The sequence below is a fragment of the Saccopteryx bilineata genome, chromosome 3 (assembly GCF_036850765.1).
Source record: "Saccopteryx bilineata isolate mSacBil1 chromosome 3, mSacBil1_pri_phased_curated, whole genome shotgun sequence".
Taxonomy (NCBI): Eukaryota; Metazoa; Chordata; class Mammalia; order Chiroptera; family Emballonuridae; genus Saccopteryx; species Saccopteryx bilineata.
Window position 1 is genome coordinate 272309160 of NC_089492.1, and position 20315 is coordinate 272329474.

Genomic DNA, 20315 nt, shown 5'->3' on the forward strand with positions numbered 1-20315 from the left:
CACCAGCTTGAGCGTGGATTCATCTGGTTTGAGCAAAGCTCACCAGCTTGAGCCCAAGGTCGCTGGCTCGAGCAAGGAGTTACTCGGTCTGCTGAAGGCCCACGGTCATGGCACATATGAGAAAGCAATCAATGAATAACTAAGGTGTTGCAATGCATAACAAGAAACTAATGATTGATGCTTCTCATCTCTCTCCGTTCCTGTCTGTCCCTGTCTATCCCTCTCTCTGATTCTCTGTTTCTGTAAAACAAAACAAAACAAAACAAAACAAAAGCAGACAAGCATAATGTGGTGAGGGAACAGAAGGGGGTCCCCTCCACAGATTCTCAAACAGCCTCCCTCTGCCACAGGGGGAGCCCAGTAGTGGAAAAATACAGCAAGGTGAAATGCCCAGGTCTCAGGATCAAGCAGATCCTAGTTGGGATCCTGGCTCTACCACTGACTACAGCAATGTTACTTTACCCGAGTTTCAATTCTCTTGCAAGATTGCTACAGAGATATAGTCTCCAAATACCCAGTCAAGGGCCAGGCTTAGTGGAAAAAAAAAAAAAAAAATTACAGCCATTATTTTTCCATAGTGCCTGGCCTGCCAAAACTGAGTGAAAGGGCTGGATACTGAGGGTACAGAACGAGTTTCAGTGCCAGCCATTCCCAAACTTGCAACTACTGGGCACAAGTGGCCAGTACAGTTGGGGTGGCTAGCAGGTCAAGCCCATGATGCAATCACAACTTCCTGCTAAGAGGTGAACCATGGACCCTTAGGAAATGGAAAAACAGCGCATTAACAAGATGTACAAAACAAAAACTCGCAGAACTTTTATTTTCATACAGAACTGACAGCAAAGCCAAAGACTTCTGCGCTTGAACACTGAATACTCCTCCTCACCCATGGGACATTTACAGAGTCATCATGTACCCTCTAGAATCCAAATCCCAAGGCTGGGGCCTCTTCCCTCTGGCCCAGCCTCACTGCAGGAAGGGCTCTGAGGCCTGAAGGGGTGCCAGTCGCTTCCCCATGCCTGCATGGGTATGAAATGTGGCACACTGACCAGGCTCTTCTGTCCCAGCCCAGGGAGGAGGGTCAGAAGGAAGCAGCATCTTGACCCTTGCCTTTCTTCAGTCACCTCCACACTGGTCAGAGAGGAGGCACATACTGCTGGAAGAAGGTAAGGGTAGTCGTAATTCACAGCTTATTTACTATAGAAAGTGCCTGGGATCAGTCCTTGGCTGCTTCTGACTCCAAGCAATCCACTTAAAATCCAGGAGAGGGACAGAAACTGCATGGTCCTTGGAAGGTAGCCAAGAGACTGCTCCAAGAGTGAGAGTCCCCAGAGGCCTTCAGTATCCTACAAGTACACTGCTGGCAGACTGAAGACTCAGACATGGAAATTTAGCCCCACCCCTTAGTCTGCAACTGAGGAAATAAAGGTCAAGGAGTTTGGCAACATAGCCATGGTCACCTGGCCAGTGATGGGGCCCAAACAAGAACCATGGGGTCTCCCATATCTCCTACTGGGCCACATGCCACTTAGAAAGGATCAAGTTTTTGGCAGATATCTGCAGCAGAGCCACAGGAAACAGGAGTAGGGTGCCAGGCAGGTGCAACTTGAGAACAGATTGCCCCTAACCTTGTCACAGCCATTGACTGTGGCTCTAGAGGTGAGGCCCTGAAGAGGTTCGAACTTCACCCATAAAGGACCAGAATACAGAGAATTTATAATCTAATACTCCTTACTCTTCAGAAGGCAAAGTGACCAACAGAACTACTCAAATTCTCTAGAGATAATAATTTTTGATGAGCTTGCCCTCTTTCCTGGGGCCTCATACCACCAGGTGTGGGAGAAAAGTGTAGGAGGGCAAAGGAGGTCAAAGGAAGTGAAGTAGGATTGGGGCAATCAGGAAGCAAAGGGCCTTCAGGCTGCCAGACAGAACAGGTTTTTGGGGAGCTGGATGCACAGACCTGCTGTGACCATGACTTTCACATTGATGGGTGAACGGCAGGTGAGAGGTAATGAAACTGGAATGTGGGAAGAAGAAAAGGAAAGCTGCCCGGAGTGTCTGTCTCTAGCCCCTCTTCCTTGGGCCAGCCAGGGACCTTCCTAGTCCCAGAAGGCCACAGTATTTGTGGGTTCCTGGGGCCCAACCTGGGGGCACACAAGTCCAAACTCGGCCTGTTTTACTTCCTGTGCCTTCTGCCTCTGGGTTCAGAGGCAGAAAGAAGGGCATGGCCCCTGAGGATCTGCTAGTCCTCTTCCTGCTCCCAGGGGCAAAGCTGAGATCCCAGAGGTCATGTCCATTCCAGTGAGAAAATGGAGGGTGTGGCTCGGGGGCTGCACATCACACAAAGGCCCACCCCAAGCGTGGTGGGTGTGGGACAAAAGGATTGGGTCTGTTTCCAGACAGAGAAGTTATTGCAGGGAGGAGGATGCCCCCAGGGTCAGCTGCTCTGGGCCCAGGTCCTGTGCAGGAATCAGGTCATGTAGCGGGTGATGGCACGGAGGGCGTACAGCAGTGCGGCTTGCATGCGGGCCTCCAGGAGCAACAAGTTCACGTGGACCTGGGGCACAGATGAGGGCTTGTCACAACTGATGTCAACCCTCTCCATCCCCCTCCCTCCCACATTGCTACTACTATCCCTGACCACTCGCCTTATCTTTCCCTTTTCTAAGGCTCTGAGCAGTTGGGTACAATGAGTGCTGAGGACACGAAAACACATTCATCTTTATTATGATTTTATCCCCCAAAGCTAAAAGCAAGAGCTGCCATTGAGCACCTGTTGGGTTTGGAGATTTACATTCATTTTCTCATTTCATCCTCCCTGCAATCTTGAAATGAAGGTAGTATTTATTCCCATTGTAAAGATAAAAAGCTCAGGGAGGCAGAGTGACCTGCCCAAGGTCATACTGCTACTAATAGTGTACTGACTTCAACCCAGGTCCTATGGGCTGCCATTGAGGACCCTGTGAAGCACATTCCCATCTTATAGCTTTGTCAATGGAGTCTGAAATCACACAGTGGAGTAGAACTTAAACCCAGGACAATATGCCCAGGTATCCCACAGGGCAGTCCAGACTCACTCCGGGGCACATCATTGGGCCCAGACCCCTTGGTCCCTTGTCTCTCCCACAGGGACCACACCCATACCTTCTCTGAGTGGCGGAAGTGCCTCCAGAAGAGGTTGTACATTCTCCGGGTGGTCTTCTCTGGGTAGCAGGCCACCGTCTTGATGTAGACCTTGAGGTTCCGCTCTAGAAGCTGGTTCACCTCCCCATAGTCATAATCGTCATACCTACAGGAAAAGGCCCCAGAAGCATCACTCACCCTCAGCTCCCAGAACTCGCTCCTCTCCCTCAGCCCCACCTATAAAAGGAGGAACAGAGCGTAGCAAGAAAAGGCAGAAGAGAGGAAGCAACTAGAACCTTGGTTCCTCTTAGAAAAATAGCTGATGTCATATACCACAGGCCAAGGAATGTACAGAGAATAAGCACGCTTTATTAGGTATCAACATAATCCATGTGAACATGAACTCACATACTCACAGAACCCTCAAAACTATTGTATACAACTGCATACAAAACTGTTGTATACAATAAACTGTATCCATCAGCCACATTTTATAGATAAAACTGAGATTCAAAGTGAAGTCACTTTGCCCTAGGTCACATAGCTGAGACTGGGATTCAAACCCCAAAGTCATATTGACTACTTTGAAAAAGACCACAGAAGATGGGGCAGGAGGTGAGCACAAATATTTACCCTGGAGAAGGAAGAGGGAAAGGGCAAAAAAGGAGCTGGTCCTCATTTTATGGATGAGCAAACTAAGGCCTGGAGAAGGCAATTAATTCGTTTAAAGTCAAAGAGCAAGTTAGTGACTAGTACAGAAGCTACTTTGTCGTTCCCCAGTCCTGTGAGCCACTGAGTCATCTCAAATCAGTGTGGATGGAAAAGACTGGTTGAAAACTGGAGGACTGAGTCAGTAAACAAAGGTATAGGATCAAGGATCATGTTGGAGAATGGAACTGCCTGGACCTGAAGCTGGGCAGGAACTAGCCTGTGCCTATCTATCTATCCTCGGTCTCCCCTGGGTTAGCAACCTGCCAGTGACCAGCAGGATGGCTGCCAATTAAGTACAGTTCAACCCACCCAGTGAAATAGGATTATCAGTTAGTAATACACAGAGATACACATTTATGCTTTTTGGAAAATTAGAAAAAAACTTTTTGATGGTTGGAATAAACTGTTAAAAAAGAAAAGCAAGAAAAAAAATCATGTGTTCACTAAAATATGCTCATGTTTGATTAAGTAAAATACGTGAAACGTGTAAGCAAGAAAATCTTGTTTTCATATAATTATGTATGTTTTGGTTACCTGTGCATGGAAAAAATATAGGAAGGAAATACCTGACAATAATAAGAGTGGGTGGTATCATGAATAGATTTTTTCTTCTTTTTGTTATCTGTTTTCTAAATTTACTAAAAAGCAGGTTGTTTCTCTTTACAAACATCAGACACATATATTTTTAATGAAATGACCATTATAATTTTAGCTATACAAAAGCAACTACATAAGAAAGAAAAGAAGTATGGAGAAAAATGTCACAGGGTGCAGATGTGGTTGTAGAGTAATAGAATCTTGGGAAATTGTTTTTTTCCTTAATTCTTAGAATTTTCCACAGTGGAATCAGTGTGATTTTTTCTTTTTAAAGAAAAAGAATTATTCTGTGTATATCCTTAAAGTAATCTCACATCACTTCTAGGGTATATCTATGAGGACTTAGCTCTAAGACTGGTTAGTCGGTGCACATGGTGTTTATAATAATGAAAAACTGCAAACTATCTAAATATCCAGAAATAGGAAAATGGTTGTATAATTACATAACATGCAAAACAAAACACCATGCAGTAGATTCAGTGGTTAAAAATACATAAAAGATCTATTTATACTGAGAGGGAGAAGGAAAGAGAGAGAGAGATAAACTTTGATTTGTTGTTCTACTTATTGATGCATTCATTGGTTGATTCTTTTATGTGTCCTGACCGAGGCGCGAACCCACAACCTTGGCATACGGGACAATGCTCTAACCAACTGAGCTACCTGGCTAGGGCTCAATAACAATTTACTGCATAGACTTCCACACATTATCCATGTATGTACACACTTTTAGTAAAAGAAGAGAGAAAAGACGATTCTGGACAGTGACCAGCTTTCTTTTCTCTCAATACATTTTGAATATTTTCCCATGGCAATATAAATAGACCATTATTGTAATTTTTAATAGCTACATAATATTTCACTGAATGGATATATCATATTCTAAAGTCCCCTACTGATAGGCATTTATACTGTTCTTATTTATTATGAGAGAAGAACTGCCACTTGGAATGGAAATATAAGCATAACTAAATTTCTCCCCCTCTGATATACATATCTCTGATATATATATGATAGTTGTCTCTAGGGCAGGGGTCTCAAACTTGCGGCCCATGGGCCGCATGCGGCCCGCCGAACAATTTTGTGCGGCCCGCAGACTAATCCACGGGCTTCCTTAATTTTATCCAAAATATTTTGAACTTCGTGGATTAGTCTGCAGGCCGCACAAAATTGTTCGGCAGGCCGCGATTAAAGTGTCATTTACAAAGTTCAAACAGTGAGCACATCTGTTATCTTTTTTTTAAATTATTTTTATTTTCTTTATTCATTTGAAAGAGAGAGAGAGAGAGAGAGAGAGAGAGAGAGAGAGAGGGAGGGAGAGGGAGAGAAGGTGGGGAGGAGCAGGAAGCATCAACTCCCATATGTGCCTTGACCAGGCAAGCCCAGGGTTTCAAACCGGCGACCTCAGCATTCCAGGTCAAGGCTTTATCCACTGCACCACCACAGGTCAGGCATGTTATCTTTTATAGTCAGCAAAGAAATAAATTAGCTTAGAAAAGCATATAGGGAGGAAGAAAGGAAAAGAGAGAAAGAGGAAATAGCTGTGAGTACAGACTGAGGATGTGCAGTACACGCATGCTCTGGATGAGGGGTCGTGTGCTTACCTGATGCCGAAGACGCAGTGGATGTAGTTCCAGATGGCTCTGCGGAGCATGGAAGTGTCCACTCCGCTGTGCATGGCCATGGTGTTGTAGGTGAGGCTATAGGCTGCCTGAAACTTCTCATCCAGCAGCTGTCCACCCTCAGGGTAAAGCCGCTGGATCAGTGAGTAGCCATGGTCTTCCCATGTATAATCCTGACGAACATGGGAAGGGTCAGTAAGTAGAATCTTTGGGGCCCACAGCTGGCCAGACAGACTCCATCTTCTGGAGCACACCACCCATCCCACCAATCTAACCTGCTGCTTGGTCTGGGCCTGCGAAGCCAAGAGGGATGCACTTTCTTGAGGGAGAGAAGGTACCCACTTCTAACCACTCAAACCACCCACCTCTCGATTGTTTGTAAATCCAGAGCAATGTCATGATTAGTGGGAAGAGCCCACCTGGGCACGGAAGGTGGGGGGTGCCTGAGTCCCTCGCCGGGTGAAGTCCTCATATCCGAAAGTGGGGTCTTCTACAAAGCACAGGATGTCTGGGTGTGGAGAGGGCTCCAGAATGTCAGCTGAGGACATTAAAAAGAGGTCACAGTGAGACCAAGGCATGGAGCCCTGAGGTCTCCAGTCTTGATTAATCATCAATATGAGGTCAGGCAATACAGGGTAGAAGGCCAGAGAAGGCCCCTTACTACAATTGAGTGGAACCAGGATTCCAGTTTAAGCCAGTCCTGGGGGAGGAGGTAAATTAGGCCCATGGACCCGGAAATGAGGCCCCAGTAATAACAACAGCAATCATCATAGCAGTTATTTATGGAGCCACTTACCCTGGGGCCAGGCTCTGTGCTAAGAGCTTTGCTTTTCTTGTTCCATTACCCTACACATCAGTCCCTCTTGTGGGAGGAGACTGAGGCCCTGAGGCAGGAAGTGACTTATCAGTGGTCATACTGCCAGAAAGGCTAACAGGCAAGATTCAAACCCAGGTCTGACCCCAAAGTACAAGAGATGCAGTGCATGGAGGTGCCAATTCTACAGCAGGGATGGCAGAAGAAGGGGGCAGCTCCTGGGACTGGGATGCTGTGATCAGTACCTGAGGGGGTCACCAGCAGGCTCTCGGACTTTTCCAGTTCAAAGCGGCTCTCCATCTCCTCCTGAGAGGCTCCCTCATCCCATAATAGGCTCTCCTGCAGCTGCCTCATGCGTTCCATCAGAGCTTCCACGTCACGGGCAGCCTCAAAGCCCTGGAGGAGGAGACCATGATGACCATCAACTCCTCTTCCCTTGATACCCCCGGGAAACTTTCGCACATGCTGGGCCTTCCTGAATGGGCAGCTCGGATGGTCTGTGCTTCCCCAAGTGAAGTTTAAGAAGCTACAGAACAGATATGCATTCTCTAAGCATTGACCACTCTCACAGGGAAGGGATTTTTAAAGTATCTGTATTTTCATATTAAAACAAACAAGGCCATGTTATAGAATAAGAGACAAACTTTGTATTTTGCAAGTGCTAAAATCCAGGAGACTTTAAGCCTGTGGGGCTATGTGTTGAGAGGCCAGTCAGGTATCTACTTCATTTAATCCTCACAATGCACTAGGAAGTAGTGGTCTTTATACTCATTTCATAGAGGAGAAAATGAAACTTTCAAAGTCAAATAACTTTTCTAAGGCCTTTCACTGGGAGATAGGGAAGCAGTGGCTTCTACCCAGGGATGAAAAACTTTGCCAGCTTCCTCTCCTACCAAGCCCCAGGCCAGAGACTTACCCCAGAATTAGCCAATGAATCCCTGCTGGGGGGGCTGTTTTGCTCGCTGGGGGGTGAAGGTGCCTGGAGAGCAGGGCTGCCCTCTGGGTCCCCTTCAGGGAGGATGCCACAGCCAAAGACGAAAGAGGCCAACGAGTGACAGTGGGTGAGCAGGACCAGGGCCTGGATGAGTTCGGCCAGGGACCAGCTATGCTCGCCGGTCTTTAGCAAGGCCTGGAGAGGAAAGAAGGCCAGACTCGCTCAGTGCCTGCTGTGCTCCAGCCCAGACCCTGTGCTGCCTCGGGGCCTGCATCTCTGCCCACTGCACCTGGATATGCTCCTTGGTGATGAGCCACGGCCGGTGTGCCAGCAATTTGTTGATCTCGTTAAGCTTACGCAGCTTCTCAGGGGCACGGTGGAGGCCAAGCAGCCACTCAGGGTCACCGCCAGTCTGCAGAAACTCGGCCATGTGGGAGCCCACCAAGTAGGAACACTGGTGGCGGGCGGCAGCCTGTGGAGATGAGTGGACACGCCTAGGTCACACTATTCTTTCTGTGCCCTGCTCAGGATGAGTACTCCATGGAGAGAGACATCACAGGCTTCACTGTTGCCTGAGGTGGGAAGTTTAGGTTCTAACCCTAGTCTACCACTGGTTTATTGTCCTACCTTGGGCAGGTCATCTACTTCTTTATGCCTCAGTTTCCCAAGCTGTAGAGCAAGTGCTAAAGATACCTCGCTTCAAAATATAAAACTCTATGGTCAGATAAAGCCAGGGCTCTCCTCTGCTTCTCCTCCTTGTCTATGGAACTGGTTCAGGAAGGTCCCAGCAAAAAGATCTGCAGACTGAAGCCCCCACCCCAATGTGGCCACCCCTACGAGAGTCAGGCGTAGACAGGCTCACCATGATGGCAATGTAGTGGCGCCAGGAGCTGGCCAGGGGCCCATCTGTATGCAGCAGCAGGTAGTGCAGGCGCCAGAATCTGCTAAAGTAGTCAGGGTGCAGGCCCATCACCACTGCCAGGTTGTCCACCCGCCCAGAGGTCATCAGTGCCTCCAGCCCCAGGTTCTGCTCCAGGCTCTCAGCTCCCTCCTGAAGAACCTGTCAAGCAAAGGTGAGGTGAGGATGGGTTCCCCTCCTGTCCTTTCTACCAAAAAGACCAATATATTCACTGTGGTGGGATTGTAACAGCAAGAAACTAAAAACAACCACCATGTCCCAAAAGAGAATATGAGAGTAAAAGAAATTTCATTAAGGGATTAAACAGATTTATTTAACACCTTCTATAATAGCCAATACTTAAATATACCTATGGTATGTCAAACACTGTTTAAACTCTTTATATGTATTTACCCATTTAATTCTTACATTTGTGTAAGAATTTTCTCCATTTTAAGATATGAAATAAGAATTTTCTCCATTTTAAGATAGAAAAACTCAGGCACAGAGATTAAAATACCGTTTCTCCGCCTTCATGGAGTTTCTCTGCTGACAGAGTGAACCTGTACAGCCAATGGGAAGGCATGGCAAAATAGTTCGCATTTCCTGAGTGCTTTCCTCATGCTGGGGCTGAGTTTGGAGATTCTTCTGTATTAACTCATTGAATTTTCCCAATTAACTTGTGAGGTAAATACTATATACTTTCGCCCCCATTGACAGATGAGGAAATCAAGGCCCAGAGAGGTTTCATTCCTTGCTCTGTTGAAGGTCTAGTAAATGACAGAATCAGGATTAACCAGGAAATCCAGATTAACCCCAAAGCCTACTTCTTTCCCTTATTATAAAAGAGGAGTCATTATTTCAAAATGAGAAAACAAAACACAAGAACAATACTTGAGCTTAAAATTCTGGGCTACAGACATGAATAATCAGCAGGTCATTTACATAGGGTGGAGGGAGCTGGGGGGCTTAGACATTTGTTAACAGCTCATTAACTACTTGGTCTACATATTTAGGAGAAAAAGAGGACAAAGAATCAAAACATTTGTCTTCGTTAATTGAAAGCTAAAGAAAAAGAAGAAAACTATTTTAAAATTTTTCCATGCATGTGCTTTGAAGACACCCCCTCCATACCAACTCCATACTAGAATTTCAGCTCCATGATGGCAGGTGATTTTGTCTGTCTTGTTCTTTGCTGTCTCTCCAGAGCCTAGAACAGTGCCTTACACAGATTATTCAATAGAAAACGATTAAATAAATGAATGACTGATTCAGTAAACGAGAGGTCTCTGATGTATTAAGTGAAAAAGCAAAATGAAACAATAACCTCCCCCCTTCCAAAACATGCCATAAACTATGACCTGGGTTCTGTATGAAAACAAGTCCAGAAAACAATGGCAAATGGTTAAGTAACACTGATTACTTCTGGGGTAAGGGGGATTACAAGAGACTTGAGCTTTCTGAAACATTAGAAAAATTTTAAATAATGAACTTATACTATTGAAGTAAAAAGAAACTTTTAATATATGCACAATGATGAGAAGATAGACATAGATGGTTCTATCTTCTTGAGGAAAAGCAGGCCTTGTTCTGGGAATCAAAAGATTGTTCATTACCTAGCTGTGTTATTATCACTTTATCTCTTTGAGCCTGTTTCTTCCCAGCAAAATGGGGTTGATTCGCCTGCTTCACAAAGCTGTTTTGTGGATTAAATAAGTCAGGAACCTCTGAAGGGGTAGGTTCAAACTGCTATTTCAAGAGACAGGAAAAGACCCTTATCCATCCAATATCACATGTCCCCTCTTACCAACCACCAATGATTCCTAACCCTTCCAAGCTCACCTCGTCCACAGGGATGAAGGCGCTGGGGCCTCTAAGGCCTCCTGGAGCCCGCCTCTCTCTCTGCTCCTAGAAGTAAAAATATCATGGTTAGTTGGCAGTAAAAGGGAAGACTAAAAGGATAGTTCTTTCTCCAGCTTTCTCTTCCTACCCAAGGGGCCATACTGAACTTTTAAAATCTACTTTCTGGTGCACCCTGCATGGACTCAGGTGGAAGACCTACACCTGTTTGGTGGGTGGAGAGAGGGTAAATGAGAGGGCTCATCTCATAGGTTTAGTTCTTCGGGAACTGGCGAGGGACACAAGACCCCTGTATTGGGTGAAAGGGTCTGGGGAAGAGACATATACAGCCACCATGCTACACATCTCCAAGAGATCACCTTCTTGGCAGCCCTGGAGAATCCATACAAGAAACCCCCTCATTTACATCCTAAAGCCAGGTTACCAAGTATCCTAAGATTCCTATGATGCAGCTGGCAGTCTCTCAAATTGTCATTCCTTTGTCCCTCCCACGATCACTGCCTCATAGACCACTAAAATCTTTGGTCTGGACAACCAACCACAGCATCACTAGGGATCTCCCCCCTGCCCTATCCTACCCATCCTGTACTAAATTAACAAAACAAATGAACAAATATAACATCCCCCTGAGCTCCACCTCTAGGACTAGGAGCAGATGTAGTGAGTACATGACCCTGGTGGTTTCTAAAAAGGACAAACTTTCTGTACTCCCAGTAAACTTTCTTAAGGGCAAATATAATCAACTGGTTTAAAACCCTGCCTCTACCTCCCATAGCCTTTGACATATATTGGAGTAACAGGCCCACCACTCCACTCTCCCACTAGTCACTCCTTTTGCAGAGATAATTCTTATAGTCTTCCAGGGTCTAGGAAACTTTTTTCAGACTCTCATCTGTGACCCCATAATTCTCAGTGTCTTTGCTTCTGAAAACACTGTCTTCTAATTGTTTGAATTAGGTCTCCCAACTCCCAGGGCACATTTTGTAGAGAGCAGCGCCAGGTCATTCATACAAGCCTATGAATGAAGAACACAGAGAAAACAGAGAGGCATAAGGGAATCAGGGCAAGACATACACAGCTGACAGCAGCAGCTGCTCTGATGTGCATGTATTGGAGTCCCTTTGCAAACCACCAATTATGTACTCACTAAATCTGCCCCCAGTCCTAGAGGTAAGGTTCAGGGAGGATGTTTTACATATTATTTGTTTTGATAACTGGGAGGAGGGCTCTCAACAATGGCCTTAGAAAGAGTTATACCCCTAACTCCCCCAAAAACAGAACAAATTATACCCTCACTGGATAGAAATAGTATCCCCCTAACTCTTCCCATGTTATTAAAATCCAGACTTATTACCAATGGACACAGGTGTTCAAGAACTAAATATAACTGAACCTTCCTTCTCAGATGGCCAAAAGCACCCTCACACACGCACACACACACACACACACACACACACACACACACACACACATACACACACACATCCAGGAGGCAAAGCTCGGGGCTCTGAAAGAAGACAAAGGAAAGAACATTGTGACCTGAAAGTCCCAAGTATGAATAACAATTCTGCCACTAACTTGCTGTGAGACTGTGAGAAAGTAACTTAAATTCTCTCAGCCTTAACTTTGGACAAAGAAGGTAGTTGGGTTGATTGTTCAGGCCCCTTTCAGCCCACACTTCTGGGAGCTACCAGGCTAGGCTGAGTCAAGTCCAGCACAGAAACTGCCTAAGTCCCAAACACTCCCTCCTCCCTCAGCAAAGAGAAAAAGCCAAACAGCACAGTGTGGGAGATAAGAATTGCTGACTCCAAAAAAAGGGCCTCCCCATCAGGGGATCTGAGGACAGAGAGAAAACCACAGCCAGGTGGGGTGGAGAAAGGCAGGATGGAACTGGGGTTTGGGGGTTGGGAAGACAGGGAGGGCCCACCAGGGTGCTAGTGAGGTACTGGGAACAGTCTTGGGAGTCCCTTCTCATTCTAAAATTTGCCCCATGAGCTGTCAAGGGAAAGAACCTGTGGGTCTTTTAAATGGCAGGTCTGGATCTACCAACATTTTCAGCTATGATGATGATGATGACAACAACAACGATGACAGAGTATGATAAAAGATAGGGACTCGCCTGACCTGTGGTGGCGCAGTGGATAAAGCATCAACCTGAAAACACTGAGGTTGCCAGTTCAAAAAACCCTGGGCTTGCCTGGTCAAGGCACACATGGGAGTTGATGCTTCCTGCTCCTCCCCCCTTCTCTCTCTCCTCTCTATAATGAATAAATAAAATCTTAAAAAAAAAAAAAAGACAGGGACTTTTTTTTTTTTTTTTTTTACAGGGACAGAGAGAGAGTCAGAGAAAGGGATAGATAGGGACAGACAGGAACGGAGAGAGATGAGAAGCATCAATCATCAGTTTTTTGTTGTGAGACCTTAGTTGTTCATTGACTGCTTTCTCATATGTGCCTTGACTGGGGGCCTTCAGCAGACCGAGTGACCCCTTGCTCGAGCCAGCGACCTTGAGTCCAAGCTGGTGAGCTTTTTGCTCAAACCAGGTGAACCCGCGCTCAAGCTGGCGACCTCGAGGTCTCGAACCTGGGTCCTCTGCATCCCAGTTCAACGTTCTATCCACTGCACCACCGCCTGATCAGGCGGGACTCTTTTTTTAATCTTTAAAAATTTGAGAGAGAGGAAGGGAGAGGGAGGAAGGGGAAGGGAGAGGGAGGAAGGGAAAGGGAGAGGGAGAGAGAGAGAATGATAGAAAGAGGGGGGGGGAGAAGGGGGAGAGAGAGGGGGAGAGAGAGAGAGAGAGAGAGAGAGAGAAGCATTCATTTGTTGTACCACTTAGTAGTGCACTCATTGGTCTTTTCCCTGTGTGCCCTGATGGGGGATCAAACCCACAGCCTTGGTGTTTTGGAGATAACACTAACCAACTGAACTAACCAGTCATGGCCTAGGATAGGAACTCTTCACAGCAACTGCTTGGGCTCAAATGACATCTCTACCACCATCTGCTACCTATGACGACCTGTTTCCTCACCAAATTATGGGGCTAACAGCACCTACTTTCACTGGGTAGCCTTTACCTCAGAACCTCTAGCACAATAAGCACTTAATACAAGTCACCTATCATTAACCTCATTGTAATTTCAAACAATGGCTTCTCAACCCAAGCAGTACTTAGAATCCCTTTGAAAGCTCTTTTTAAAAAAAACAAACACAAAAAACAAACCAATGCCAAGATCCCACCTCAAGCAATTCTAACTTAATTGGGTGGGCATAGCATAATTGATAGCCCGGATGTATAAGGCATTGTGTTAAGTGCTTTCCAGGTTGAACCGAAATTAATCTAGTCATTCAATACTGATTCTGATGACTAAATTTCAGCAGCACAGTAGAAGAGTAAAAAAGGCAAAGTCTCAGCTTTCACAGAATTTACAATCTAATAGAGAAGGACAAACAAATGATGAATAGAATTTCAAATCATAGATTATATAAAGTAAATTAAACAGAGCAATGAGAGAGTTTATGATGGGGTAGGGGGTGGTGTGTGCAATACTGCATGTAGTGAGTAGACAGGGAAAGCCACTGAGGAGGTAACTTTTGAGTTGATACCTAGATATCAATTATCTAAATGAGTTGATTAGGAAGCAGTGCCTGTAAAGATCTAGGGAACCAGCATTCCAGCCAGAAAGACTAGAAACTGCAAAGCTTTGAAGGCAAGACCAAGTAGAATCTATTCTGGAGTTCCAATACCCTAAATGCTGCCCTGACTTTGGCATTCAGAACTTTAGGGTAAGCAGACAGGGCAGGATCACACTGCCAAGAGATGATGCCTTCAAATCAGCCCTCCCCTATTCCCTAGGATAAGAAGTCAATAATAATGCCCTGGCCCAGTAGCTCAGTTGGTTAGAGCATCATCCACATTCACTAAGGTTGTAGGTTCCAGATCCCCGATCACGGCATATATAAGAATCAATCAATGAGTGCATAAATAAATTGAACAAATTGACTTTTCTCTTTCTTCCTCCCTATGTTTCTCCCTTCTCTCTCTAAAATCAATAAATAAAAATTTTTTAAAAAGTTAACAATAATAATGATATGTAACAACCATGATTATGCACTTTAAGGCAGGAATTACTATTACTAGGGTTCCTACTTTACAGATGATCTCTCTAAGACTTGTTCCTCTAGTCACTTCTGGTCACTCAGCCAGGAAGGAGACAGTAGAGTTGGGATACAAGCCAGGTTTATGCAACTGCAGAAACTATTCCTAGTCTCTAAACTTCACAAGGTCTCAAAAGCCCCACGAGCTTTCCATCTGTAGTTGACCAGGACTGGGAAGCTCTTCTCTGCTCACATCCCTGGAAATCCACTGCCCCAATCACAGCACCTGTCACACTGTGTTGTTCCTTACCTTGAGCGTACACACCAGAACTGGTTCCCTGTTGTTAACTCCCAGTTTCTGGCACAGCACAGTCCACAGAATTTTCTGAAATGATGGAAAAATCTGTACCTATACTGTCCAATAAAGATGGTAGTCCCTAGCCATGGGGGCTGAGCATGTGAAATGTCACCAGTGGAACTAAAAAACTGAATTTTAATTTTTTAAACATTTATTTATTGATTTTTAAAGAGAGAGGAAGGGAGAGACAGAAATGTCAATCTTTTCCGGTCTGTGGCCTCACCGGGGACTGAACCCACAACCATCACGTATTAAGACAATGCTTTATCCAACCGAGTTAACCCATCGAGGCTGAATTTTAATTAATTTATTTTTTTTTTTTTTAATTTTTTACAGAGACAGAGAGTCAGAGAGAGGGATAGATAGGGACAGACAGACAGGAACGGAGAAAGATGAGAAGCATCAATCATGTTTTTCGTTGCAACACCTTAATTGTTCATTGATTGCTTTCTCATATGTGCCTTGACCATGGGCCTTCAGCAGGCCGAGTAACCCTTGGCTCCAGCCAGCAACCTTGGGTCCAAGCTGGTGAGCTTTTGCTCAAACCAGATAAGCCCATGCTCAAGCTGGCGACCTCGGGGTCTTGAACCTGGGTCCTCCGCATCCCAGTCCGACGCTCTATCCACTGCGCCACCGCCTGGTCAGGCTGAATTTTAACTTTTAAAAAAATTATCGGCCCTGGCTGGTTAGCTCAGTCAGTTAAGAGCATCCTCCCAAAACAAGGTTACAGGTTCGATCCCCAGTCAGGACACACACGGGAAGCAACAAATGAATGCATGACAGAGTGGAACAACAAATGAATGTTCCCTTCTCCCTTGCTCGCTCTCTCTAAAAATTACTCATTAAATTAAAAAACCCTGGCCAGATAGCTCAGTTGGCTGGAGCGTCGACCCAACGTGGAGGCTGCCAGTTCAATTCTCCAGTCAGGGCACATACAGGAGCAGCTCGATGTTTCTGTCTCTCTCACCCTGCCTATCTCTCATAAAAAAAAAAAAAAGTATAAAGGAAAATTATTAAAGCCCTGGCCAGCTAACTCAGTTGGTTAGAGCATCATCCTGACATGCTAAGGTTGCAGGTTGGAGGGTTTGATCCCCTGTCAGGACACATACAGGAATCAAAATATGAATTTATGAATAAGTGGAACAAGTCAATGTTTGTCTCTCTTTTGCTAAGAAATTTAAGGGCTATAGTACTGGACAGTGTAGTTTCAGCACACTTGATAAAGGCAAATTCCCACCTCCACTTTACAGATGAAAAAAATCCAGAAACCAGATGGGGCAGGTGACCTATGCAAGGTAACACATCTACTATGGGCAGAGGGAAGACCAATGGTGACTGCTCCTATAGGTCCAATGGAAGGGGTCCTGCAGGGCAGCAGGGACACTGGTCAGCCAGCCTCTGGGTAGCCACTCCACAGGGAGAGCATCAGGCCAGTGTAAAAAGAGGATAATCACCTCAGAGCTCAGTGCTGGGGGGTCCTAAGTTAAGTACTTACTAAATGTTATTTAATAATTTTAAAAATTATTTTATTGATTGATTGATTTCAGAGAGAGAAGAATGGGGGGAGTGAGGAAGAGTGAAGAAAGGAAAGAGGGAAAGAAGGAGGTACGGGGAGGGAGGGAGAGAAAAAGAGAGTCAGGAGGTGGGGGGAGAGAAAAACATCAATTTGTTGTCCCACTTATGCATTTATTGGTTGATTCTTGTATGTCCCCTGACCAGGGATCAAACCTGCAACCTTGGCGTATTGGGACAACGCTCTAACTGAGCTACCTGGCCAGGACTTTGCTAAATGTTAATTTTTATATTACCTCAGGCATTAGTATACAGTTTCCATCTCATCTTCATCAGTTTTGGGGTGGGGGTGTCTATTTTGCACTTAAGGAAATATTAAGGTTCCAGAGGTTAAGTATCAGAAGACAACTGGCCAATCTGATATTTGAACTCAGTTCTGTCTGGCTTCCAAAGGGTTTGTCCATACCCACATCATACTCTACATCCTGGAGTAGCCCCAGCTTTTACTCCTGGTATCCTATCCATGGTCTACAACTCTCAGGACTCAGCTACAGACATCTGTGAAGTCACTCTGCCAGCTGGGAAAGGGCAGACTACCCCACCCCAATCCTGTGGGCAGCTGTGGTCTGCTGAACTCATATACTTGGCTGGGTTTACACCTGAGGAGGAGACATAGCATAAGCAGCCTCTTACCAGCCTTGGGGGCAGGAGGTGTAAGTGGTGCCACAAACTCACCATGGGCTGGGCACTAGGCTAAATCGGTTCTATTATCTCTTCTTCAGAGATAGCTCATTGAGACTTTCTGAGTCCTGTTCCAGACAGGCACAACTCAGATTGGACTTCAAAGCCTGCACTTCACAAGGGTCAGTCAAGCCAACAGGGGCAAGTTATAAGCACTTATTAGGTGCTAAGAACAGTGCTGGGGATGTGACCTATAGTGTTTCTAGTCTAGCAAGGGAGTCAAAAGAGAAATGCCTGATTATACAACTGTTACACTATAATTGGGATAAAAGCTCCTAAAAGGAGAAGAGGGACTAGTCGAAGGTATGCAGAGGGGTTTTATCTTGTGGGGGAGAAAACAATTCCTTGAGGAAACGATGTTTTTGAGGAAGTGATTCTAGAGCTTAATGGGGCTCTGAAACATACTACTGATGCTAGATTGAAGTGGCTGAAGGCCTTGATCCTTTGAAAGGGTGTGCGGTGAAGTGATAAGAGTTGAGGAGACTCTACATGTGGGTCTTCCCATGGGCTTTGGGTTACCAGGCTTTGTAAGTTCAGCACCCTGCTGTCTTCTAAGGAACCCACTATATAGAAAGGGTTCAGACATCACCCACTTTCCCCCCTGCAAACATGTGGCTTCCATCTAAAGGCCACTCCCTCAGAGCTTGCCCAGACCACTTCCCAGGCACTGTCCCAGAGAGGGTGGACCAACTCCCACTTCGGGTAGGAGGGACAGGCTCAGGCACACCCTGTGAGACACTATGGGGAAAAGAGAAATGTGTGATGGCCACATTCTAGCAAGAGCTAGCATGTTTGATACAGTTACTGTATTTCAGGCACTGTGCTTGGTATTCTCAGTCAATTCTCCCAACAATCCCTCAGAGATACTATCAAATCTTCATGGGAGAAAGGGGCAGATCAGAGAAGTGATCACTTGGCCAAGGTCACACAGCAAGTTAAGTGGGGGGGGGGGGGGGGGCTAATACAGTACACCAACCCAGAGCTCTGCTGAGGTGCTCTTAATAGATATGACAAGTCCTTAAATAACATGGTTTTATTCAACATTGTTTATATCAATTAGCCTATGGTAAGATTAGTTTCCTTATGCATCATTTTGCTTAAACTCACAGAACCTTCAGACCATGTTAAGTGAGAACTTAATGTGTTTCCATTTTTTTTCACAAATTAGGAAACAGACTCAGAGTAGAGTGGCTTGGTCAAAGTCATACAGCTGAGAATTGGTTTAGGAGCCTCAGTGGAGGAACAAGTGAACTGAAAACCCAGTACACAAGCCATCTACTGCTGGAAGCAGGACCTCCCCAGAAACCATGCTGCTCAGAGAAGCCTAGCAATTTTCCCAGGGTCATCATTTAGACTAGCAATTGTCAGACTCTCAACTCCAGTAATGCACTTTTGCGCCACAATTCAGGCTGGGAAACTAAAACGAGCAAAACTCCCTGTAATGCCAAGCATATTCGGAAATCCCAGACACCCATGCCAAAGGATGAGTTACTCTGCGGGGTTAGTGAAGAGAAGCTTCTTCACAGTCCCTCTTGGACCTCAATTTTCTCATCCTGTGAAATGGAACTATAATATAGCTCATGTTTTGCTAGTTTAGTCCTGAGAACTCAGAGAAAAGGAAAAACCCAAGGTTGGCATCTAGTAGGTGCTTTATACATGCTTAGATGTCTATTATCGACAGTAGTGGTGATGAGATGGAGAGGCGGGGGCGAATTGTCAGATTAGACCCAGCCTTATTCCTAGTCTCACTGCAAAGGGAATCCCTGCGAAACAAACTTCTGAAACCTCAAACCATTTGGTACTGTACCGTTTAATCCGAGCTTGGTTCGGGAGCCTTGGCCAGTTTTCGCCCTCTCCCCACAGCTCTGGTCGCCGCTGCCGCCGCGTACCCGGCAGCCGGCCAAGGCCCGGAAGCATCCGCGCCCCCCTTTCAAATCGGGGGTGCAGGTGGGGGTGGAGGACAAGGTTAACCTTTGTTGGCTAGTCCCAGGTGCCTCATTCTCCGCGCTGGGGGATTGGAGCGGGGACGTGTCCAACCTAGAGTCGTCTGCCCGCCAACCCCAGCCCAGAGGAAGGGAAGCTGCGGAAGGGGGCGGGGAGGAGGAGTGGTCGGGCCGCTACGGCCGGGATTTGCCTGGACTTGACGACTCCGTCGACCTGAGCCTAAACCCAAGGAAACCTCGAGAAGGCTCTCCTCTCATTGGCCAGGAGTCCGAGGGAGCCCAGGAGGGCTCTACAGCCTGGGGGGAGGGGAAGGGGCGGAGAGGGCCGAGGCTGCTAGTTGATGCAACCCCACTCCAGGTTTACGCGCTCGCTCCCTCTTCCTGAGCCGGGGGGAAGGGGGGGGCGGTGAGAGGCGGCGCACCGACTCAGCTCAGGTTAGCCCGAAGCCTGGACGCGGCTCGGGGTTCAAGGTAAAAGTGGCGTGGCTCGGCCGCTGCTTACCTCTCCGGCCCCGGGGCCGCCGCCCCCGCCGCCCCGGGCGAACGGCAGGTAGCCCTTAAGCTCCGCGCGGCATTCAGAGTCCGCAACAATCATGGTGTGCGCCAGGACCCAGCCGCGGCTCCCCGACGACCCGTGCACCGGAGGGGGTTGTGGACGGATGCACGCAGGAAACCGGGACTGGGGGCCGCTAGGGAGGTTCTAGAACCGCGACGTGCCTCTCTGGGTTCCAGAACGCTCCGAAAGCCCAGAATCCGCTGCCTCGCTGGACTCTCCTCTTGTCCGGCTTCGGGAGCGGTGAACGGCCTCGGAAGCCTGGGATTGACCGCAGCGCACGGGTTTTCACGGCCCGGAGAGCCTCTGAAGTTCGCAGTGGTAAAGGCTGCTCGCGGACACAGCGCTACTCAGCATCCCCGCCGCGCAACTGCCAGCGCTCGCCGAGCTCTGACACCAGCTGCGCGGCTCAGCCCGCTGCGGTCTCCCGAGGAGGGAGGGGACACAAAAGCCCCACGCTGCAACCAATCAGATGCCTGTTTCCTGGGGAGGCGGGGCGACAACCTCCTCAGGAGCTTACTGTTCAGCCAATCCACACCGGGAAGACCCGGGAA

At 46.8% G+C, this 20315-nt stretch overlaps 1 protein-coding gene across 1 annotated transcript; it reads right to left on the reverse strand.

Annotated features, from left to right (window-relative positions):
• Positions 1-792: 792 nt before the first annotated feature.
• Positions 793-20144, reverse strand: SESN2 (sestrin 2). The gene is made up of 10 exons (XM_066269900.1): positions 19711-20144; positions 10542-10607; positions 8664-8861; positions 8091-8273; positions 7784-7996; positions 7113-7263; positions 6473-6591; positions 6036-6226; positions 3145-3289; positions 793-2557 (listed from the first exon to the last, which is right to left on the reverse strand). Exons 1-10 carry the CDS (start codon positions 19801-19803, stop codon positions 2471-2473), a joined length of 1446 nt encoding a protein of 481 aa, XP_066125997.1. The 5' UTR covers positions 19804-20144; the 3' UTR covers positions 793-2470.
• Between the last annotated feature and the right edge of the window lie 171 nt (positions 20145-20315).

What these genes read in the sequence shown, in the direction of transcription:
- SESN2 (XM_066269900.1), bottom strand. Translation starts at nt 19,803, where the DNA reads ATGATTGTTGCGGACTCTGAATGCCGCGCGGAGCTTAAGGGCTACCTG. An exon ending in TCACCAAGGAGCATATCCAG is followed by an intron (nt 7,997 to 8,090) that starts GTGCAGTGGGCA and finishes TTTCCTCTCCAG; the next exon opens with GCCTTGCTAAAGACCGGCGA. An exon ending in ACTTCCGCCACTCAGAGAAG is followed by an intron (nt 2,558 to 3,144) that starts GTATGGGTGTGG and finishes TCTGTGCCCCAG; the next exon opens with GTCCACGTGAACTTGTTGCT.